Source organism: Camponotus floridanus, unplaced genomic scaffold (genome assembly GCF_003227725.1).
Source record: "Camponotus floridanus strain SB8 unplaced genomic scaffold, Cflo_v7.5 scaffold10, whole genome shotgun sequence".
In the NCBI taxonomy this organism is placed as follows: Eukaryota; Metazoa; Arthropoda; class Insecta; order Hymenoptera; family Formicidae; genus Camponotus; species Camponotus floridanus.
This window is the reverse complement of record NW_020229215.1, coordinates 1985464-2009253: the sequence shown is the minus strand read 5'-3', so window position 1 is coordinate 2009253 and position 23790 is coordinate 1985464. Positions and strand designations below refer to the sequence as shown.

Here is a 23790-nt window from a genome sequence, read left to right as displayed (position 1 = left end):
CTTGTTTTAATCGTATAGATATTTCTTATATTTTATCCAGTATTAAGTTTTATAATTTTATAATCGATTCAGATACCAATTACAAATTTTTTATATCTCTTAACATTTAATTTCCTTTTAATTGTACTGGTCCATTGATGTTTACAGACTCCTGATGTTCACTTCCATTTTGAGAAACTACGCTCGCATTATCGAATTCGACAGTACAAGTTCATCCTGTATACGCGATAAATGGAAAAATGTTTGAAACGCGTAACTAGATAGCTCATTTACAGCATGTGGATATTTCCGTGCTTTCAGATACGTCTGAATGGCATATAATATCAAAGCAGCGTGGTATACTGTTAATAACGCGAAACCACTGTGTTATAATAATCCGTCAAAACCTGAAGCTCTTCCCCCCCCCCATATCCCATGATTCCCTCCTCCTTTCCATCCCCGTATGTCAGTTGTATCATTCAATTCGCCGTGATTGACGAGTCTATTAAGCCGCATACTGAATGCTCGGTTAAAGCATCTACGCATTGGGTTTTGTAACATTTATAATGCCAGAATTATCGAACCGTTATTAAACGTAACTGAAGTAATAACGGTGCGTTGTTCCCTCTGTGCATCGACTTCTCGGGGAACGCGATGCGAGCATTTCAACGTTAACTACCGGCACGAGTACATATGTCACGAAGCAACATCATATATTTCATAAGTAGCGAGAAAATTATTTTTCGAAATCAAAAAATATTTTTTTACCATTCATATGCGGTGTTTTCTGAAAATATTTTTTTTTATTTAAAAATAAAATAAAAAATTTCTTTATTTAAAAATAAAATAAAATTGTTATAGAGACAGGCAGATTCGACTCGCGTGAAACGCAAAGTGTGAAACGCGTTACCGGCCGGTATAAACCGCGCGACTAAGGGAGCGAAACGGAAGTACGAAATGATTTCATCGGCGAGAATGGACAACCGCAGTTTCCGGATAAACATTTCATTCGGCCGATAATGACGCGGGCGATGAGTTACACGCGCCGGGTATTAGTACGCGCCGCGATTAGTTTATTATTCTTTTATACCGGGGAAATGAGGTTCGTGTTCGACGACCCGACATGTATACGCGCCCGCGGTCCAATCAGTGATTTATTAGATATTCATTATTATTTTAATTGCGGCCCCCCGCCCTTTTTTCGCAGCGCGACGCGACGCGCGTCGCTTGCATATTTGCAATAATCTTTTATCATATTTTTTCTCCCCCCCCCCTCCCTCGTCCCCGCGGGCGGCAAAACACGAGCGTATTTTGTCACCGTGCCATCGCAATTAGGTTCGCCCCGAAATTATCTCATTTTTTAACGATGCTGAATTTTGATGCGACCGGTTATCTCGCTATCATCCTCGTTCAACTGCTTTCTATCCACCGTATCTACCGTTCCGCATCCGCACGTGTTTTATCCCGGGCCCGATTGATGTTCCGCACGTATAAAAAATATTCAAGCGTTTAAAAACACTGCGGAATACGCTTATAATTAACCGCGATGCCCATTCGTTAAATGTTTGCGGCAATCACGGTTACGAGATAAAGATGTGTGCGATATATAAAATCGTAAAAGAGTTTCGTTATTATCGGGAGTTTTTAATAATAATATTTCCCGTTAATTCACGTTATCGATACGTTTTTGATTGTAGTATATAAAATTTATTTTTAAATCACACTTGCGAAAAAAACTTAATCCGCGAATTCATATTTTCGTGTAATATACTTTACTACCAGAATATATATATGGAGTAATTTTTATTAATAATTCATTCTTCTAAAATTAATCAATAATTCACAATTATATCCCACAAACAATATTTCTAACTATTAATAAATTTAGCTGTATCGCCGGTTTTACCCATGAAAATACTTACTGTATCTCTTAATATAAATTTAATTTTTTTAGTGCTATGTTATGTAATGTCATATGTATCATGATGCACAATCTACACATTTTTCTTCGCAATCAAAAGATAAAATACATTTACATACTTTTGTATTTCTAATTTTTTTAAATAGAAACAAGCTCACATTTAATAAGTATATTGTAAGTTTTAGATTTGAATTTTTATCTTTCTTAATTAGAGATTCTCTCTTTTTTATAATTATATTATCTTTAAACGCAAACTCTCCTTAAAAGGAATAAGTAAAAGGAAGATTGTGCATCACTGATTTAACATTATTTGTTATTTACAAACACATTTACATTTATATATAACTAAGTTTCTATTCATTGCACTATTTATATCATTATATTAATTAATACATAATTTACTTGCATAAAACGATGGATAGAACGATACAGACATGCAAAAGCGGAGGTAGAGGCAATTCGAGCTATCTGACGCGTTTGTTGAAATCAATGTTAACAATTATTTTTTTATTTTATACATATTTTTCAAGAGTGTTGTTTTTCTGCCAAATAGTGACATGCGTGTTCGCGTCAAATACGATACACTCGAATTACCGCAGTGCAGTTTCGTTGCATACGATACAAGCGTGAAAATAATTTTACTCTCTACATTCTCCAATAAATTCCCATTGGCTGCAACGTACTTAAGAATTATACGAATTCGAATAATTTTTTCAGTAGTATATTTATGTAACATCTACGTTACATAATTTATGATGTAATAAATATTAAATATGACCTGTATGATTTCGGATGATCACACAAAATTACAGTTTCTTACGATAATACGAGAATTTCAGAGAAAATCAAAATCTGTATTTGGAAGACTTGAATTAACGTTTCAATGCGTTTTGTTGCAGCCAAAGGAAATGCAATGTAAAGTATCAGAGCAAAACTGATGCGGAAGCTTAGGCGTAAGGGTAAGGACAATGGGACACTAACTTGTGGATTGAAGGGTCTTTGCATTCTCAGGGCCTCAGGTAGCCCTCCGGCCTGCGAGAATACGACCAGAGACGGCGGCGGTAGGTGATTCGGTACGTACGCAGAATTATCCATCTAAAACATATATCGTCGTTTTCTTCTCTCTACCTGTACCTTGCCGGTTAATCGTTTCTAAATATTCGGTCGATGACGCGAGAAACTCGAAGAGAATTTCGCATAAACTAGTTGTAAGTCTTGGAAGCGTAACCAAAAAAAGACAATAATCGAGACGCTTCATGTTTGCATCGATTAATTAGTTATTGACTATTAATTGGACTCATAAATTAATCGAGCTAATCGTGATTTTTATAATTATGACGATACGATTATGAATAGACTATTTAACGTTTGCGATTTTTTTTATGCTTCTCGATCAGTAAATTTTCCTTTCTTCTCAATTTTTATTTTGTTGCATGTCATTTTAATGTAACTTAATTTCTTTGTATGCATTTGATGAAGACCATATTATTATTTTTCAAGCTTCATAAAACATAAAATCTTATACATCTTCGAAAGCTTAAATGCATCTCTTTTGCTTGATCGATGTCTTAACATCGATAATTATTAAATCATTTTAATTTCTAATAAAATATAAAAGATTAATAGCTAGTTTTTAATTATTAGGAAAAAATATTAATTAATATGCGGAATAATTGCAAAGTAATGCAAAGTGCATTTAGCAAACTCATGTACAATATTAACATTATTATTCACAATTTTATTTTATTTTCAAAAGACATAAGCGAGTTTTTCATACGTATAAATTTGCATTCTAAATTTCCTTAAATCTATTAATTTTTATTCTTTCTTTTTTATAAATTTGAACCTATCGAAAATGCAATAATGCGAATTTTATCATTTAAGCGTAAAATACGGTAGAGACAGAAATCACCGATCGAGAAGTGAATTCGATAGATTAGCTCGCTCGTCAATGAGAATTACGTCGTGGCACATTAATTACATCGATGAGAATTACGTCGTGTTTCCTGAACGAAATAAAATTATGGTCTTATTTGATTTCACTTTGTACACAAAACCAATTTAATTAAATGTAGAATAGCAAAGTAGAGATCAATAATTAACGTTTACAAATAATCTACTCGTATATATAATTCATTATAGCTTGCTTCTCTTACATAGATTATATTCTGAATGTGTAAAAAAATATATCTCTATGAAATCTAATAAAATTTCCTAAATTTTAGGATATGTGCCACTATTGCAAAAAATTAACTTTTATAAAATTATTAGAAAAATCTAATTATCATAATTAAATTATGTAATCTAAGTCATAAGTCATTAAAAATTCTCTGGATATCTGGCATATTACATTATTAACATTCTATAATCTATATTGAAATTTTGGGGGTTTTGAATTCTTCGCCGTTAAAAAAAATCTATATCTCTTCCTAACTTTGAATATTTTCATTATTGTTTAAACATAACAAAAATTCCAATTAAAGTGCGCAAAAATGAGCAATTAAAATGCTTAAACTATAAAATAGCGGAAATATTCAACAATTTCGAATATAACGATTATTTTCCAAAAATGAACAAGCGAATCCGCTCACTCGATATTTTCTTTCACAAAACGCAATTTAATGGAACACAGTGTGTCGTGGCATGAGATCGCGGTATACCGTGTATCATTAATTATCGCGATTGTCAATTAATCACCGGTGTTGGGTCGAGTGTCGATCCGCCAACAATTTCTGCTACTTCTAACCTTTCAATCAGAAAGCTATCGAATTTGATCCCCGAGTAATTGCGATCGATGCCAGGCCACCTTCTCTTTTGTGGCGTGCGATCGAGCGATTGTTGGCCGATAGAAAAGACCGCGTATGACAAACAGCAGTAAATGATAAACGGTGAATATGTCAATAGGACTATGTGTACGTAAATATTTATTTTCAGACTAGCAATCAAGTTGAATTATGTGTACGATCGACAAAAGATACTAATTTCTTGATTGTTTTGCTCGGTTTATTTTTATTGTGCAAATTTCGAAATTAGAATACATTGCAAATACAATCTTTATCAATCTATTGGCAATATTGCATGGTCCAAGTATTAAAAGTATGTAAATAATGAATTAATATCGAGTATCTTATCGCTTTACATGTGTATGATAAAGATAATCGATAACTACTAATTGAAAATGTTATTTTAGCCAAACAGATTTCGCGTATATCCTTTTATCTTCTCCGAGTATTGAAACGCGCTTATACGATACTTGTGCAAAATTTCGTGCTTCTGACAAAACGTATTACGTTATATGTTTGCATATTTATATTTCTGAATCATCAAACCATTACATAACAATTATGCACAATAAAAACTCAATATATATATATAAATATATGATTACATATTACACAAAATTTTACATACTTTACAGCACAAACACATATCTCTTGTCAATCGTTGATCAGCTGATCGGATTAGCTGTCAATTTAAGAAGTGTATCAAAAATCTAAAGATTTAATACGACTGACTATTAAAAAATTAGTGTAACCGAGTATAAAAGTTTCGATAATATATCGAATGCAAAAATATTTTTATCCAACCGACGATGTCCTCATCGCAATTCAAGTCAATTTCATTATAATGCTTTATATATGTAATAAAATCCATTTCTTTTATACGAAAATTATCAATTCTCATCACTATTAATACGCGACACTCTTGCCACGACATTTGTGCTCCAAGACGATTATTTCGAGTGATCGCATTCACTTTTAGAATGTTTCTTTTTGCAAATTCAAACGTTCACGACGTTCTCCTCATCGAATTCGACGCGATTTAACGGGGAAGACTCGAGGACACGCGACGCTTCCAAGGGCAGAAAGGACATGTTGATCACCAGTGCGTTTTCTCGTACGTTTTCCTCGTGTGCACTGAGAAACTGGTGCGCGGCGAGCCGCGGCGAGCGGCTGTCCGAGAACATTCACAGAATCTCACAGGGCCCGCTGCTCGTCTCCGTCGCTGCGCGTTTCCACGTGACGCGAGTGCGACAGCTTCGACGGTAACGATAACATCAAGGACGACGTGGGCGGCGACGAGAACTCGCGGTGCATCATCCTCCCAAAAGCGTTCCCGCTGTTTCGAAAAACACGCGGCCCGCCTAACGTCGCTCCACCTAACCTGGCAGGCGTGCGCAACGTCTGTCGATCTGTCAACGGACGACGGAGTCACAAAAACCCGCGCAATTGCCCGAGCAGGGAAACGCCGAGCCGTTCGCTCGCGAAATTCGACGCGCGACACCCGGTACAATCCACGTTGTACGACAACACGGCGCGTTCGAAAATTCAAATCCGCCGCGCCGCGTCCCGCCACTAGGATCGACAGGTCCGTCGACCTAACCTCAACCGCGGCTGCGATGTCCGCGATCAGTACCTCGACTGGCGATCGGTATCACCCCCGTACGGGATGTGTAACGCACTGCTCGCGTTAAGAGTCAGGTGAATGAAAGAGCGAGAGAGAGGCAACGATAGACGGTGAAAAGGAGCGTGAGAAAGAGAGAGAAGAGGGGGGGGAAGTAGAGCGAGACAGAGAATGACAGAACAGAGAATACGAGCGGGCGAAGCGAAAGAGAGGGAGAGAGAGGATGCCGCCTGGCCCGTGCGAGCAACCTCGTGGACATGCGAGTGCAGACTGATTGGAGCGTGGAGTGTGAGGGTACTTACCCACGAGTCGCGAGATCGGTGGCGGTGGCGGTGGCGGAGGCGAGGAGGTAGAGGCGTGGAGGCACCGACCGGCGGCGGCGGCGGTGGTAACAGCGTGCGCGTGTGTTTTCGCCGCCATGGCTGGCGCCACCGTAGGGACTGCCGGCTGCCCGATGGCGCGCACGCGTGACCTGCGCAGTCGCGTACTGCGCAGCCACGCGCGACTCTCTTCAGGAGGCTCAATCGCGCACGGGACGCGCAGCCAGCAGCAGTGTCCTTGTCGCTTCTCTCGCAGTTATTTCGACGGCGTTTAACGCGTTCTAATTCTGCCTCTTGAGCCAAATCCTCATGCATGTTGTTTCCTTGTTTCTTTCGCTTGCTTTTAAGGTTGAAATACACATGCTGCAAAAATTCAATAATTTAACAACTATACATACATTATATTTACTTATATGATTGATTATATTAGATTTTCTCATATATAAACAATGAACGCGATCTAAATGTTGCATTAGTTTTTTGTAATAGAAAGTAGTTTTTTGTTAGATCTATGAATATTTCAAAATTTCAATATAAAGTAAAATAAATTTAGCTTAGATTGAAAGGAAGAATATGTTGTTTAAAATAGAAGCAATTGTATGTAAAAGAAATAGAAGATAAAATTAATGTTAAGATGCATTAAGTTCATAATTTAGAATAATATATTAATTCAAGCAAGTTTATATATAAGAAATATTTTTGTCTGACTAAAAAATTATCAAGAATAATTGACTCCGAATTAATTAATGCTTATAATCAATACTCAAGTTTTTAGTTTATGCAATAATATATATGTATGCGTGTGTGTTTGAAACCTATTTGAGTTTCCCGTATGCATATTAACACACTAACATATATATCGAAAATTAATTGAATTGCTGTCTAATATTACTAACTAATAAGTCCATGTACAGCTTCGAGATCATATTTCGAAACTATAGAATAATTGCCGAAAATTTACCTGCAAACTAATCACAACAATATTTGAGCCATTACTAACAGTTATTAATTAACATGTCGAAATACATTGCGTACATAAACACTGCGAAAAAAAGCCATAACTTTTTTCTATAGATTCTCATAGACTAGCTGCGTCATCTGTTGGAAGATTTAAAAATTATTGTTATTTGTTCAATTGGTTATAAAGAATAAATAATATTTGACACACACACACACACATAAAAAAATTAACAAATTATTGTTAAAACACAAACTAAATCAACATTTATACATTAATAATATAGTTACAATTAATAAGTTGCAGAGTAATATATAATAATCAATCTTCATGATATTTTCATTTAAATATAATTGCGAAAGACAATCTTATTTATAATCACTTCAAAATTATAATCATATAAACTGTGTAAATTTTTCTTTTTATCATTCGTACACAATATTATCGTCCTAAAAATTATCTAGTTCTAGTCGTGAAATAGCATTCGTGGTGCTCTCTGTGATCGAAAAGCAGAAATATCTTTCTTTATAATCGATAATCTATACAATAATATATGTATTAATAATATTGAAAGATCGCAATTATATTATACATATATATAACAATTATAAAGAATATATATAATTTTAAGTAGTTTGCATAACAAGTGTAATTTTCAAAATAATTAAAAGCTGCTATTATAATAATTAATTATTTGATCTGTTATCGCTTTATATAAAAATATTATTTAATAAAAAAAATGTAAATATTTTAATTTAAATTTTTAAATTTTCATGCATGTTCTAACATATGTACGTTATCTCTCTTATATAAAATTTCGTTCTATCAATGTACGAGGAAATAATTTTTATAACTATCAATTATTTTGTGACAATTAAAAGATTGTGTAATATATTGAATTTTTACAAAACTATTATAACATAAATATAAATTATGCATTGTTGTAACAAAAAAGCATTAAAGTACAATTTTATGTTTAGGAATGTGTAATGGAAAATTGATCAAAATTATATTTTAATAATAATAAATGTATTAAGATGTGTAAAATTAACAAAAAAAGTCTACACATTTGCAATTTACAGTGGATTAAATATCCAGTTACTGATAAGTATATATTTAATTTACTTATATTTTATTTTACAATAATAATATTTATGTAATTATTTCTTCATTTCTTTAAATAGGTAAAACAATTTTTGAATTAAATTCCAAAGTATTAAATACTATCACAATATTTTTAGATTTCTAAAAGCTTTTAAAAAGAAAAGAAAGAGAATGGAAAATGTAGATATATACATTTATTATTATTATTATTATTATATTAATATTATTAATAGTAATTTTACTTAGTAGATAAATAAAATGACTATTAACAATAATTATAATAGCAATTATACTAATTACTACTACACTAATAATAATTATTAATAATAGTAGATAATATTACTTAGTAGTAATAGTAATTCTATTTTGTTAGTAGAAGTTTTTGATTAAATAATATAATCATGATAAATATATAAAAATACGTATAAATTTTTTTTTACAAATATTGTTTCATAAATTTATTCATATTATAAATTTATTAATATGCCACGATTGTTTATTCATATCACTAAATAAATGTGTAAAACTTTTGAAATCTTAAAAGTTGTAGAATATTTTTAAAATTTTCTAAAAAATATAAAACATAGGTTTCCAAATTATGAAAATAATACATTTGTGTACACAACAATACTATCCTTAAATTATAATTTTTAGAAAAAAATTATTTAAAAAAATTTACCAAACATTTTGATTAACACATAAAATTTGTGTCAAATATCGTACAATTATTTCTAATTTAAAGATTTGTAGAAATGCAAAAATTTTATAATTTCAAAAATGCAATATACTCTCTTTTATGCATTTATACATATTTATGCATCTATACATATGCATTAATTAATTATACCTTTCAAATAAAAGTAAATAAAGGAAGTATCTTAATAAAGTTGTGTAACTTCTACTGTTGTAACAGATAAAATGATTTTAAGAAGGAAAGGAAATGATTGTACATATGTATACAAAAATAAAACAAGAATAGTTAATGGTAGCAATTCTTATTATACAGGATATATATCACTGTTTCTATATTTTTATTTCGAATAACATTTAAAGTATACACAAAAAAATATTTTACGAAGGTTACATTAATTAAAAAGGATCAATTCTCAGTCAGCACATTTAAAACACTATCCAGATTCATGTTGAGAAAAATTATCTTTATCGCATTAAATGATACAAGATGTCTTTATATATATATATATATATATATATATATATATATATATATATATATATATCAAAACTTTTTCTCATCATTCTGTATAAAAAAAGGACCAATTTTATAACTTTTGTATAGAACTTCTTTTATACAAATATACATATTTTAGTTATTCAAAATAAAAATATCTCATTTTATTCAAATGATTCATCCTGTATAATCTACAATCTATTATGCACATTATTAACTGTATTGTACAAGAGTTGAATTGTAACAGTGAAGATTGAACAATGCGTCTTCATTTTCTTTCTCTGATTCAACTTGATTTACCACTATTTGTGTAACATTTTGGGGTAACAATACTTGTTCTATAAATATAGTTTCAGTGCTCGGTTCTTCTATTACGGCAAGGCTTTTCTCCGATTCTTGTTGAATTAAATCGCTTGACTTTGATGTAGTATTTCTTTTCCGTTTCTCCTTAGATCGATCCCCATGTACTCTCATGTGTCGTCGTAGATCGTATTTCCCAACAAATCCCATATCACAAGTTTCGCATTTGAATGGCTTTTTCTCTGCATGATTGAACATATGTCTCCTCAATGCTGCGCTAACTGTAAACGCCTTGCCACAAACATTACACACATGAGGCTTCTCGCCTGTATGTAACAATCCATGATCTCTTAATGTAGCACGTTGATTGAAGCTACAATTAAGCAAAAAAATTAACATTGCATTATATTTTCAAATTTTTTAATTTTTAAAAATTTATATACATACAATATACTAAGTGATTAAGTTATTTAAAATATATTAAACATCTCATATAATGTATATTAATACATTTGTTATTCTTTTTAAATTATATTTTATCAGATTTTTTTATAAAGAAGATCCTTTAACGTCAAGTTTAATTATATATATTTTTTAGATTGTGATTTGAATATTATTTATATCTTGTCAATTTGTTTCTCTCAAAGAATAAAAGAAAGATTTATACTCAATATTTTAATGTTATATTTGCTTCCTTCAAGTTTATATGAAATTACAAATACTTATATTACAAACCTTCTGCCACAGACTTCGCATGTGTAACTGCGTGGATTTGAATGTATCCTTGTGTGATTTATCAGATTACCTCGTTGTGAAAATGATTTCTCACAATATTGACACTTGAATGGTCTTTCGCCAGTATGTACGCGAATATGTGTTTCCAGAGTACGATTGTTAGGAAAGCGCTTGCCACAAAATCTGCATGGATACTTAGGTAAGTAAAGGCCTTGGGGATCCAAATGACTGACCAGATGTCGTTTATAATTGCCTTTGTGATTAAATACACGTGTACACTGATTGCAAGAGTAGGGTATACTATGCGTCTTCATATGAGAGTCCAGTTCTGTCTTAGTCTTAAAGCGACAACCGCACTTTGAACAGCGATGACGCGGAAAGTCGGAATGGCACATCATATGTCTTTTCAGATATCTCTTCTTAGAATATCCCTTCTTGCAAATGAAGCAGGAATACGGATCTCGTCCGGTGTGTGTTTTCACGTGTGCTCGCAGCTCTCGGTGACTCTCGCAATCTTTTTCACATACCATGCAAAAGAATGGACCGGTACTAGAGACGTGATTATCAACGATATGTAATAAGATGTGCGGTAATTGCTCGTAGTTCTGCTGGCATAACGTACATTGATATTCGATTTCATCTTCCTGTTTCACTTCCTTTATTCGTACAATCGCGTCGTTCACGCTCCCTAATATGTTATCTTTGGCATCGATGAAATAATCAGAATCAGATTCATCACTGTCTTCTGTTTTTGCAGATTGCTCAATGTTATATTTGTTATAGTTAAGTTGCTTATTTTTGCTTTGCATCTTATCGTCCACACGTTCATAACAGACGCGTTTATTTTTTTTAGTTACATTAGATTCTATAGAATTGGAAATGCATGCATTGATCGAAATTTCATCTTTTTGTTCATTTGAGATTTCCATTTCAGAAACAGATATATTATTGCCATCTTCATTTTCTTCTTGCTTTTGATCATACACTAATGTATTTTCTACATACATTGATTCGGTCGTAGAGTCATGTGGTACATACATTATTGTGATATCTTGTGACTCGAGCATTTTTGAAATTTCTTCAGGTATATCTGTTTTCACAACATGAGTGCCTATTTGATTCTCACTAATTTCTTGTAGAATATTATAAAAGAGATCATTCAATTGTAGATTATTATTATTTTCTTTATTTTCTTTGCCATTTTCAAGCAATTGAGGTATATGAGATTCACATTGTTGCTCGCAGTTACTTGCTTCATTTATTTCAACCTTTAAATTTTCCAGAAAATCAACATTGTGTATAGAATCATCATTTGATATATTCAATTCTAAGGATTCATCTGTTTGTACAATGATATCTTCATTATTTTTAATATCGAATTCTTCTTCCTGAAAAAAAAATCATAAACACTTGCAAAAATAGAAGATATGAAACAAATTTTAAAAAAATCCATTAATATATTTACAATTTCTTTTTCAACAAAAAATGTTTAAAGAAAGATCTTTATATGTTCCAAAATTAATAGAAATTGTTGGTTCAAAAAATTTACTTGTTAAAAAAATTAAATTTTATTATTTATGACATAAATCATTTTATATTTATTCTTATTATAAGATTGCTCTAACTTTAACTGAGAAAGAGAGAAGAAAGAAAGAAAAGGAGGAAAGAGAGATTACAAATTAATATTAATATTAATTTTATTCTCTACTATTATACCTTGATACTACTCATTTGATTTTCAAGCATCATCCTGAATTTCTTATCCGATTCTTGTACTTTTAATTTGAAGTCATATAAAATATAAGTTCGATAAGCACACTTAGAACAGAGCATATTGGGTAATCCATCAAATTTGTCAATCTGTTGAAAAAAATCTTATTAATACATATGTTGCAAGTTTTTGCAGCTATATAAATATTTTCTCCTTTCAATACTCAACTTTTCTAAAGAATAATAAATTTTATTTTAGTTTGCAATCAGAATGCACAACTATAAAATAATCACTCAATATTTTATATCAAATTATTAATTATAATATTGCGACATTAAGCTTCAATAGCTATATTTGCATTTATATACGTTATAATATTCATTTTGCTTTACAATCCTATTAAAAATAATTGTAGAGGTTAAAAAATAATTGTAGAGGTTAAATGTACACTATTTTTATCTCGCGAAATTTATTCAAAATACAAAAAAATTGATATTTTAAAAACAAAAACAAATATCCGCTAAAAATAATCTATTTACCTGAATAGACGTGAGCTCCGCGAGTTTACATGATAAATTAATCTTGTTGTTACTTTTGTCGTCGTACATGGACAACATTTTACCACCTTCCTTCATACACCCACGGCATTTATTTTCATTGTAAAAATTGCTATTCGAGCTCGTAATTTGACGCGACATGATTATAAAAAAATTGTTTTCGAAAATCTTTGAAATCTGAATGACAGGAGTGACGACGTTTGCCTTGGCAATCTATTACGCGACATATGTAATATCAGAGAAAAGCCTGAGAGCGGCCATGCCTCCGATTTAAGTGAGAGAGAGAGAGAGAGAAAGAGAGAGAGAGAGAAGTCTAAAGGTGCAATTTCATTGACGCTAGAAACCAGCGGCAAATTAAAATCACTAGACTTTCTCTAGATTTGGCGTCAATAAAATAAAGTTCAAATAGTTTCAACTTTTTCAGTGTGTAAAGCGGCCTTTTCATTGACGCTACTTTTTAGCGTCAATGAAATTGCACCTTAACAGTTGGCAGCCCTACGAGATAGGCTGTGCAGCATATAACTGCGCGTATATAAAATAAATTTGAAATCGCTTCTAGCTAACCATCTTCACGCGATCGACTTTATTTGAATTGCACGACACCGCATCGAATTATGATGCGGCGCCGATTTGTTCGAACGTAATTCGGGACATCGCGATGCTGTATAAGCGTCGAATGAGCACGAATTGTCACGCAAATATGATAAATCACATCTACTCACCGTTCACCGGCTGTTCCACAGGCCGCTCCACTCGTTCGCCATCGGGACGTCCCATTCCGATCTTGATGCACACGATATCATCAACGCGAACGCGCGACACTTTATTCGGCACTCCCGATATTCGCTCGCATCCGATAATCATCATCAAGGGCGCAAATAATGCGACGCAACTTCGCTCCATCTTCGCGATAACGCCATCACTGAATGTCGTCAAAAATCGCTGTCGCGCGTTTCCATCGACACACTATAAAAGTCGCGCGATCATCCTTCGACACTTTCGACGCTCGTTCACTCGCGATATTCGTTTAAAAACGGTTAAAAAACACGAAAAATGCGGACGTACGACGATCCGTGTAACTGCGTATGACTCCAAGTCACGTATGACGCGTATGACGTACTATGACGCGTATGACGTAGCAGTCACGCGCCAACATGGCGGCCGAACCAGTGCGCACTGGTTCGGCCGCCATGTTGGCGCGTGACGTCACTGCGACGTCATACGCGAATCGGAGTCATACGCAGTTACACGGATCGTCGTACGTCCGCATTTTTCGCGTTTTTTAACCGTTTTTAAACGAATATCGCGAGTGAAAGAGCGTCGAAAGTGTTCAAGGATGATCGCGCGACTTTCATAATATGTCGGTGAAAGTGCGCGACAGCTATTTTTCACAGTTCAGTGATAGCGCGATCGCGAAGATGGAGCGAAGTCGCGTCGCGTTATTTGCGCCCTTGATGATGATTATCGGATGCGAGTGAATATCGGGAGTGCCGAATAAAGTGTCGCGTGTTCGCGTTGATGATATCGTGCACATCAAGATCGGAATGGGACGTCCCGAGGCGAGCGAGTGGAGCAGCCTGTGGAACAGCCGGTGAACGGTGAGTAGATGATTTATCATATTTGCGTGACAATTCGTGCTCATTCGACGCTTATACAGCATCGCGATGTCCCGAATTACGTTCGAACAAATCGGCGCCGCATCATAATTCGATGCGATGCCGTGCAATTCAAATAAAGTCGATCGCGTGAAGATGGTTAGGCTAGAAGCGATTTCAAATTTATTTTATATACGCGCAGTGCTGCGCAGCTTATCTCGTAGGGCTGCCAACTGTTAGGTGCAATTTCATTGACGCTAAAAAGTAGCGTCAATGAAAAGGCCGCTTAAGAGTGTTCGAAAATCTACCAATCAAAGTAAAGGAATCATTGACCAATCAGGGCAAAAGAAACTTTGCTTTTGATTGGTCAATCAAACGTACCTCTATTCCAATAGATTTTTGAACATGACCTCGTATATGCATTAGTTACGAAGTTAATTAAAGATGTCGCTACTTTGACAGTTGCAATTATCAAGTGATGGCTGTAATTCTAGTGATTTATTATGTGTGTGTATTAATATGTTCCTTCGATAAGTGCAACAAACAATAAGTCATAAAACAGAGATGTTCAAATAAATACAATTAATAGGAAGAAATATTCAGGTATGCGATAAGATAGCAAATACATATAAAAATAGATATAAATACATATATAAATTTACAAAATATGGCCATATTTGTAAATCCTACAACTAATGAGACACATTGTCGATTTTAGTTTATTTTTTCATGTTTCTACACATTATGATATATCTTACATTTGTGCAGTTAAATTTCTCTTATCGTTTGTAAATAAATTTTCATCGTATCAGGAATACGGGACAGTATAATATAATCATATTTTGTCACATCTCTTGTCACATTTTCTGATCTCGTGACTTTTTAAACATTGACGAGATGCTATCAATAAAATTTATAATTATAAAGAAGACAATTTTCCTTTGTACATCATATTCAGAAGGAGATACCTAACATTTTCGACTTTTCATTTCATTTCTCAAGTTTCGCGAAATATTTATTTGGATATACACGCATTACGCGAGAATTAAAATTGAATCTAGTTTCTTTCAGATCGATTCGCATGACTCGGCGCGCTAATAATGTGCGCGCATGCGCAGTTACGTTCGTACTCGTCAAGGTGAGGAAGCTGCGTCGGTCGAAATTGCCGCTTTATCGTTTCTCTGCCGGTTTTAAAAGTCGTTGCGAGTAATTTACACACGCGGGCAACTGTCAGTAATGACGAATAAAGCGAGTCGTGTAGTGTTAATTAGAGCCAGGAACGCGATTGACGCGTTCTCGATCGAATCCGGTGTCGCTCGCTTAGAATCGCATATTTGTATCAGTCGCCATGTTTCCCGCCGCGACGCGACGCGATGTCGAGAGAAAAGTGTTTCGTGATTATTTCTTGCTGTTAATCGGAACAATTGTGATTCATTACGTCGTCCCTTCGTTGAAAAACACTCTATAGTATTTTTCAAATTTCTGGAATAGGTAAGTTAAAAAAATTAAAAAATAAATAAAATTAGAATAGAATAAAATCACATTCTTGTCATTAATTCTGTTACGGACTATCGCAATTAATCAGGGAAGAAATTCTACATTTCTACGTAAATCTTCTAAATCAAGTAGTATCAAATGAAACGTGATATTGAAGCTTTAATTATCATTCATCGGAAATAAGCGCATTGTTTGATATTACGTAATGCATTTTCAATCATAAATTGCATATACGAATAAATATGCGAATTAACGAATACTATAGAGCAATTATCGGAGTCCAGATTATGACAATAATTCGCATAATTGCGATTAATCGTATCTTTTTTTGTAATGTCTTCGCATTTTAAAAGTACATGCATTTTTTCATATTTTTTTAGAATATAGAATCTTGTGTCTAATAATATTTATATTTATTAATTATATATTTATATTATGTATTAATTATATATTTATTAATTATATTATATATTAATTGCATATTTTATGTGTCGTCCGCCATTCGTGCTGAATAAAAAAAATCCGCGATTGTTATGTAATAATTATTACATATTTTCATAATAAAGCGTATATCCGTCGATACTTCTTATTTTCAACTTTTGTCCGCAACTTTTCAACTCGCTCACAGTACGATAGAGTATCGGTTGTGTTAAATGAAGCAAGCGTCTTTGGTGGTTAATTAGTATGATTAATTAATATGGGATTTCTTGATCAGCTGAGTTGCTCGATGTTCCGTATTTCTGCGCACTTTTCAAAGCGACTCGTGCGTGTGAATAAATAATGAGAGTGTCGTATTAATAAAGAGTGTTGGAATATCATTACATCGCATTATTAATCCAGGTGATTGTAATTATCTATGTTTCACAATTTATTTCTTATCGATATTTGTCACAGTGATCAAAGAAATATTCCTACAATCATAGAATAATCATTAGTAATTAGTAAGTAATTAATATATTTAAAAAATTTTTTTTGTATTATATGTTTTTATATTTTTTTATCTTTTTTGATATTTTATATTTACATTTTTTGTTATATTTTAGGTATTCTATGTTATATTATATTTTTCATGTATTATATTTTTTTCTTTTATGATTTAACAGAAATCTTCTTCTTATTTTGCTTATTTTAATCATAATTTATTTTTTATCTACAGTGAACTGAATTATATATAATGTATGCTGAATTATATATGAGTATTTGATATATAATCTTCAATTAATTGTAATTTTTATATCGAGATTTTCATACAATGTTAATATTTATTTTACATTAAAAAGATTGTAAAATATTTATATTCTATTGAATATATTTATAATCTTAAAATATTATTTATTCTTTATGTTATTTATTTTATATTTTTTAGATACAAATATGTATATAATTGTGTATAAATTAATCCAAATTTAAATAGAAAGTAAAGCTAAGTCGTTATATGTCACGAAAAAATGTACATACACATTATATATATATATATATATATATATATATATATATATATATGTGTGTGTGTGTGTGTGTGCGCGCGTGCGTGCGTGTGTGTGTGTGTACATATGTACTAAACAAAAATTATTTTTTAATAAAGAAACGAAAACAAAAAATTAACTATAATATTTAAATCTCTCTCTCTTTTTCAGGTGATGCTGGCAAAATGTAATAAAAGTGATAAAGTGAATACATTATGCAGTAATCGGTGAGTGAATATATTTATTTATTATAAAATTGATTCCTCATATCTATTTGCGATGATATGAAATATATTTCATGAAAATATTAGAGAGAGGAACAATTAGAGGAACAATTAGAGGAATATATTAGAGAGAGGAACAATTATTTAAATTCATAAAAAATTATTATGTATTATTACTTTAAAATTTGCATTAAAATTTTAATTCCTTTATTACGATGTAATAATATTATTTTCTGTTTCTTCATGATATATATCCTATAATATTTCCGTAAAATTATAAACTGTACAAAAAGTAATTAATGAACTAATGATTAATACAAATTCATATATTCAAATTTATAATTATTATATTAGGAAATATGCTTCCTTGATATCTATGAACAAACATATGTGTTAATCAGTATTTTAAGATATAGTAGCCTTTTATTTTAATCTTTGGTTTGTCTTTATTGCAAAAACGTGATGTTGAACTTAAAAATTAAGTAAAAAAATAACTTTCGGTAACGAGAATTCCCGTCAGATGCAATGATATTAAGAATAAATTCACATGATTGAAATGAAGACTTGGTCGGTTACCGTGCACAAAGTTCGGCAAAGAAAACCAAGTTTATTTTGCATTAAGTTCTTGTCCACGTCGCTCGCATTAGCTGTAGTTTATAATGGACACCCGAAGCAAGCAAACTTCGCAACATGTAACTTTGTAAACGATTTGTCGTTTTATATGTACATGCTGTGTTTATTAAGTGAAGCAAGCGTTTGCATTGTTTGCGATATAATTAAGAGTCGTTCATGCTTAATCCAGTTTATAAAGCTTCTGCTTTTCATATCTAAAACGTAGAATTTTAATGAATTTATGAATTAATTTTACGTTAATATTTTAAAACTTAATAATCTATTTTTAATATATAAAATTAAAAATTAAATATTGGAGTATATATATTAAAGAAAAAAACATTGTACTTAATTTTTAAAAAGTATATTTCTAAAAAGTATTATTTCATATAAGCACTTTATGAGCAATACATTTTGACGTCAATTTAAAATCCATTTTAATTCTTTATTAAATTTAAAATCGCCTATATTAATAATTTGCTAATGAAGGTATATTATTAAAATTATATATATATATATATATATATATATATATATAAACATATAAGTTCATCACACACAGAGAAAATTTATTGCAGTGAGAAAAATGAATGATTTCTTATATAATACATGTACATGTCTTTAAAACTGTTAGCACTAAATTAATTAATCCATGTTAAATTCTTCGCGTACTGAAACGACTAAAGGGATAATAGAGCAAAGAGAATTATGGATTACTCCCTAATTCTCTACATTATAGTTTCATTATACTGAATTCGTACATCACACAAAGGTATTTACACTATGTACGTTTCTAATATATTATAGAATAGTATATATTGTAGTATAATATCTGATTAAATCAGTATATTGAGTTTTGTGTCATGCCAACATTTCCTTGCAAAATCCAATTGTTCCAAAGCTAATTAAATTGGCAACCAGTTCTTATAATTACAGAGAATAATAATAAACACTAAATACCAAAATGTAAATTTTAGACATGGCTTGATGTATTTTACATATCAATTTTACTATTGACAAGATTTTTTAACAAAAAACATAGATATCAAAAATATCTATTTTTGTACTATATAGCATAATTAAACAATAATAAATAATTACGGTATTTAATTGGGTTGGATTAATTAATTTGTATAATTTAAATGTGTAACAAGTAATCTGATAATTTTCTCATAAGAATTGCGAATTAAATTTATTAACATTCGAATGTATGTAACAATGATTAGTTGATAGTAAATGAATAAACATGTACGCGATGTTCGTACGCGCGCAAGCGTGATATTATATTATATTCAATGCATTATAAGCTTTCCAGATTACAGCGGTTTACACAATCTAAATTATATAATCAGGTTCTTAAATTATTTCCTTAATCATTGTCAATGCATTTTATTGGGTATACATCTATATTCTTATTATTAATTTTTATTATTATTAATTTTTATTATTATTAATTTTTATTATTATTTTATTATTATTTTTTTTATTATTATTAATTTTTATTAAATTTTAATTCTATTTTAATTAATATGAAAATTGAGTATATATCTATTTCACTTATTATTAATTTTTATTATTATTACTTTTTAATGATAAACTTTAATTCTATTTTAATTAATATGAAAATTGATGAGCTATATTTCCCGAAAGATTATAATACTCACATTTATGTGATTGGATTTTAGAAATATTAGTATGCCTACTTTTACAATTGCTCTTCTTATATATTGAAATATATACAATGAACAGATAATGAAAAGATAGAATGTTCCATGAATTCTTTGAAAAATTATTTAAAGCGTTGGATAGATAAAAATTAATATTAACATTCGTATCTTTGTGATAAATATATTCTCAAAAGATAAGAGATAAAAATTGTATACACATATATAACATATGACATTATCTCTTAAAACATTGTTACAATATTTTTCCTTTATTGTTTTTATTCTTATCTTCTTGGGAAAATTAAATTTTATAAGACTTTTTCATGCTTTTTAAGAAAAAAAAAAGAAAATTAGCTTACGTTAATAAGCTATTAGTGAAATGTCTATCACAATTTTCTCCTTTTAGTCTAATTATACTCGAACTCGCGATCGCTTTGATCTAATTACGTCCTATTTTTTGGTACATGTTTGAGTTACACCGATAATTACGTTTCGCCTTGTGTACTATTTAATTCAAATATAAATTAATCTAACGACGACGTCGACGACGATTATGACGACGTTCCGTTCGACGTTGCTTCCATTTCGACGGGCGCTGATGAAAAGTCGATCGATTCGCGCGGGGGTGGATCGACGGGAGCCACTCTTTTCGAAACGTGGCCCATCCCTTTCGAATAACCAACAACCCTTCCTTCTCACCCTCATCAACGGCGCTTGCGCCCCGATGCTTCCTATAAGAGGCTGAGCGCCTCTCGCGCCGATTTCAGTCTGCCCCGCGGTACCGGCAACGCGGTTGTCGTTGCGCGCGTTGTTGCGAATCATCCCCTTCGAGGACGATATTCCCATCATGATGCTTCCCGGTTTCGACTAACAAGAGCGAAAGAGAGAGCGAAAGAGAGAGACAAAGAGAGAGCGAGCGAGAAGAGCTCCTCTTTTCCTCCCTTTCCTCCTCCCGTCATCGTGATAAGCCAAGCAGCGTCGTCGTCGACGTCAGCAACGACGTTGCTCCTTCTGGATGACCAGCGTACGTTGATAAAAAGAGAACGACACAGTAGTTCTGCCCATTGTTGCTCGGACGTGGCAGCGGCTCCTCAGGACTGCTCTTTGTGAAACCCCCTCCCCCTCCCCCCCCTCTGCGCGGCATGTGATTGTGCTTTGTGTGCATTATTTAATTAATAGTAAACGCAACGCTCTTTTATGGTGGAAATACTTCTTTTTATGTTGCTAAATAGTGCGTCGATGGAACACAATCACTTTTCATTGTTCGATAGCGGATATAATGCAACTACCCGATTGGTAAACTCTAGACGAAGCTACCTTTGGTTATTGTGTTTTGTGCGCAATGGATATTTCTTCTTTTATTTTTTTTTACTTTATTATAGTGATGCTGCCGTTTTTCGTTGTTGACCAGAAAAAATGGAGATCTTTTTATGTTATCATTGGATGTCGATTTGTTGAAATAATTTTAAAATGGAGTGAAATTTTTCGTTATATGATAAATTACTTTATCGTTTCGATACTGCCATTAAATCTTTGTTATATATGTAAAACTTTATTTAATAATTAATTCACTGAATTTCAAATGTGTTCAAATAAAGATTATATTCCGGGTCAACGTTTCCTCAAATAAAAATATCTTATGTTTAAAATATATAAGTAAGACAGTATTTTTTAAATATGTTTTATACTTACTCTTAAATAAAATACAATATATATATGAATATTAACACTAAATTAACACTAAAAATTAAATATAGATTATATTATATTAATTCTATTTAAAAATTCAGAGATTAATACCATTTAGATATGATATATATGGAAAATTTCTAGCTTATCTTTTAACATTGCGAATTTCCTGCATATTAGCGTGCAGGAACAGCAGTCCCTAATGAATTAATCCAGTTAATTAAAACATAATCAAGCTCTTATCTTTCCCAAGATTATTTTGAGCTTAATATAAGCTTATATAATTACACGGTAAAAAGATTTAACTTTTTTTTATTTCTGTTAGTCGTATTGCGGGTGCTCTGAGAGATTTAGGAAAATAGAGGATATCGGGCACTCTCTCTCTCTCTCTCTCTCTTTCTCTTTCTTTTTTTCTCTCTTCAGTTTTAGCTGGAAAATTAGAGGGTAGTGCATTTGCCGCTTGTATCTCGATGATGTCACCATTGCCTACTGCAGCAAATGCTAGGGTAACTTGCTCTTCGTTTTGTCGTGATACATGCATCAGTGAAACTTCCGCGATGCTTAACGTATTAACCGCAACGTCGGTCGCGTTGATATCGTTTGCATCCGCAAACTTTTTTTTTGGCTAAATTCATCCTGCGAAATATTCAGCTGCAGATGTTCCTGCATTTTTCCATATGTATCGCATATAGCTTGAAATAAATGACATCCGCGCGAGATAGATTCTTTTATGTAAATTTAAATCGTTTTCTTTTAACTAAATTTATAGTGTTGAAGTATCTTTCGTTGAGATTTTTAAATAGAAAAGTCTTATAATATTTTTATAATATTTTCATAAATAATATAACAACGAAATATTTGACAGCTGAAATAAAATATTATATTCCATTTAGTAGCATTTCTGAGGAAGCCAATATATTTTATATATCTTCAATTAAATTTGTAAATGTGATAACATCTTAGCAGCAATATCTCCGTTATCAAATGGGTATGCTAGCTAAAAAACACAAAAAGTGGATCACTCGCAAACGAAGATCTTCGCTTATCGAGAAACCATCGATAAGTGGTAAGATACTGTTGCAAGATATCAATTGCGTGGAAAAGCATCCTGTTGCAAAGATGGCGTTTAATGGCGTTTTGTTTTCTTTTCTACCGAGTTTTATCGATTACGATGTTGAGAAAAATTATAATTTCAACTTTCCAAAGATCTATATGCTTTTTAAAATACTTTTCCTGAAGAATTATAATATTAAAAGAAATTAAATTAAAAATAAACTACAGAATTTAAATCAAAATAACAAATATTTAATGGAAATAAAATGCTTATATTTATAACAAGGACTGACTACGCTGTTTCGTAATGCTGTTTGCTAATTTTAGAACTTTCGTCAGCATGCAATTCAATTTACTGTAAAATTCAGTTATTGCATGCACGTATTCTTTTTTAATACAACAATTTGTCGCATCGGAATGTGTGATGACAGATGTCCATTTTATGTTTTTTTTTTATTTATCTTGATATTGGATAAATTCGTAATAAAACGTTGAGTTTGAGAAAATTGATAATAATCTATTTTCGCATTTCATCTTTACGTTAGTAGTGCTATTGTATCTGCAAAAAATGTAACAATTGCTATTAAGTCAATAATGTGAAGCTCACTTTTTACTGAGCGTACGGAAAATCTATTTATGTATACGTTGGAGGCAATTATAATTGATTGAAATAGTGAGATATGAAGATTGATATGCAAAGAATTACTTTTTATTCTATGCGATACGTGAGTTACATAGATCGTCTCAGAAATGTATTTTCTACAGATTGCTAAATGCATAATCCATTAACATTTAATAAAAATTTAAAC

At 31.7% G+C, this 23790-nt stretch overlaps 3 protein-coding genes across 9 annotated transcripts in view; 1 reads left to right on the top strand and 2 right to left on the bottom strand.

Annotated features, from left to right (window-relative positions):
- Positions 1-6784, bottom strand: part of LOC105249478 (E3 ubiquitin-protein ligase Rnf220) — a 156398-nt gene extending 149614 nt beyond the window's left edge. For 2 of the 5 annotated variants that reach the window (XM_025409279.1, XM_025409297.1), the window contains exons 1-2: positions 5784-6581; positions 2882-2995 (exon numbers count right to left, since the gene is read on the bottom strand). In XM_025409279.1, the coding sequence (XP_025265064.1) occupies positions 2882-2995; positions 5784-5867 (198 nt within the window). In that variant the 5' untranslated portion in view covers positions 5868-6581. Of the gene's footprint in view, positions 1-2881; positions 2996-5783; positions 6583-6606 lie in introns of those variants that run through there. The other 3 variants (XM_025409294.1, XM_025409284.1, XM_020027001.2) reach the window with 3 other exon arrangements.
- A 3229-nt stretch (positions 6785-10013) lies between these two features.
- On the bottom strand, positions 10014-13920 carry LOC105249454 (zinc finger protein 25). Of its 2 annotated transcripts, none has more exons than XM_011254937.3 (4): positions 13161-13451; positions 12627-12770; positions 10911-12298; positions 10014-10548 (listed from the first exon to the last, which is right to left on the bottom strand). In XM_011254937.3, exons 1-4 carry the CDS (start codon positions 13317-13319, stop codon positions 10089-10091), a joined length of 2151 nt encoding a protein of 716 aa, XP_011253239.1. In that variant the 5' UTR covers positions 13320-13451; the 3' UTR covers positions 10014-10088. The 2 variants fall into 2 exon arrangements, with proteins under 2 accessions (XP_011253239.1, XP_025265276.1); XM_025409491.1 differs by lacking the exon at positions 13161-13451 and adding an exon at positions 13901-13920 and having other exon boundaries at positions 10015-10548.
- A 7106-nt stretch (positions 13921-21026) lies between these two features.
- Positions 21027-23790, top strand: part of LOC105249479 (metabotropic glutamate receptor 8) — a 107035-nt gene continuing 104271 nt past the window's right edge. For both annotated transcript variants that reach the window (XM_025409198.1, XM_025409195.1), the window contains exon 1: positions 21027-21263. The gene's annotated coding sequence lies outside the window, so the exon portion shown is untranslated. The remainder of the gene's footprint in view (positions 21264-23790) is intronic.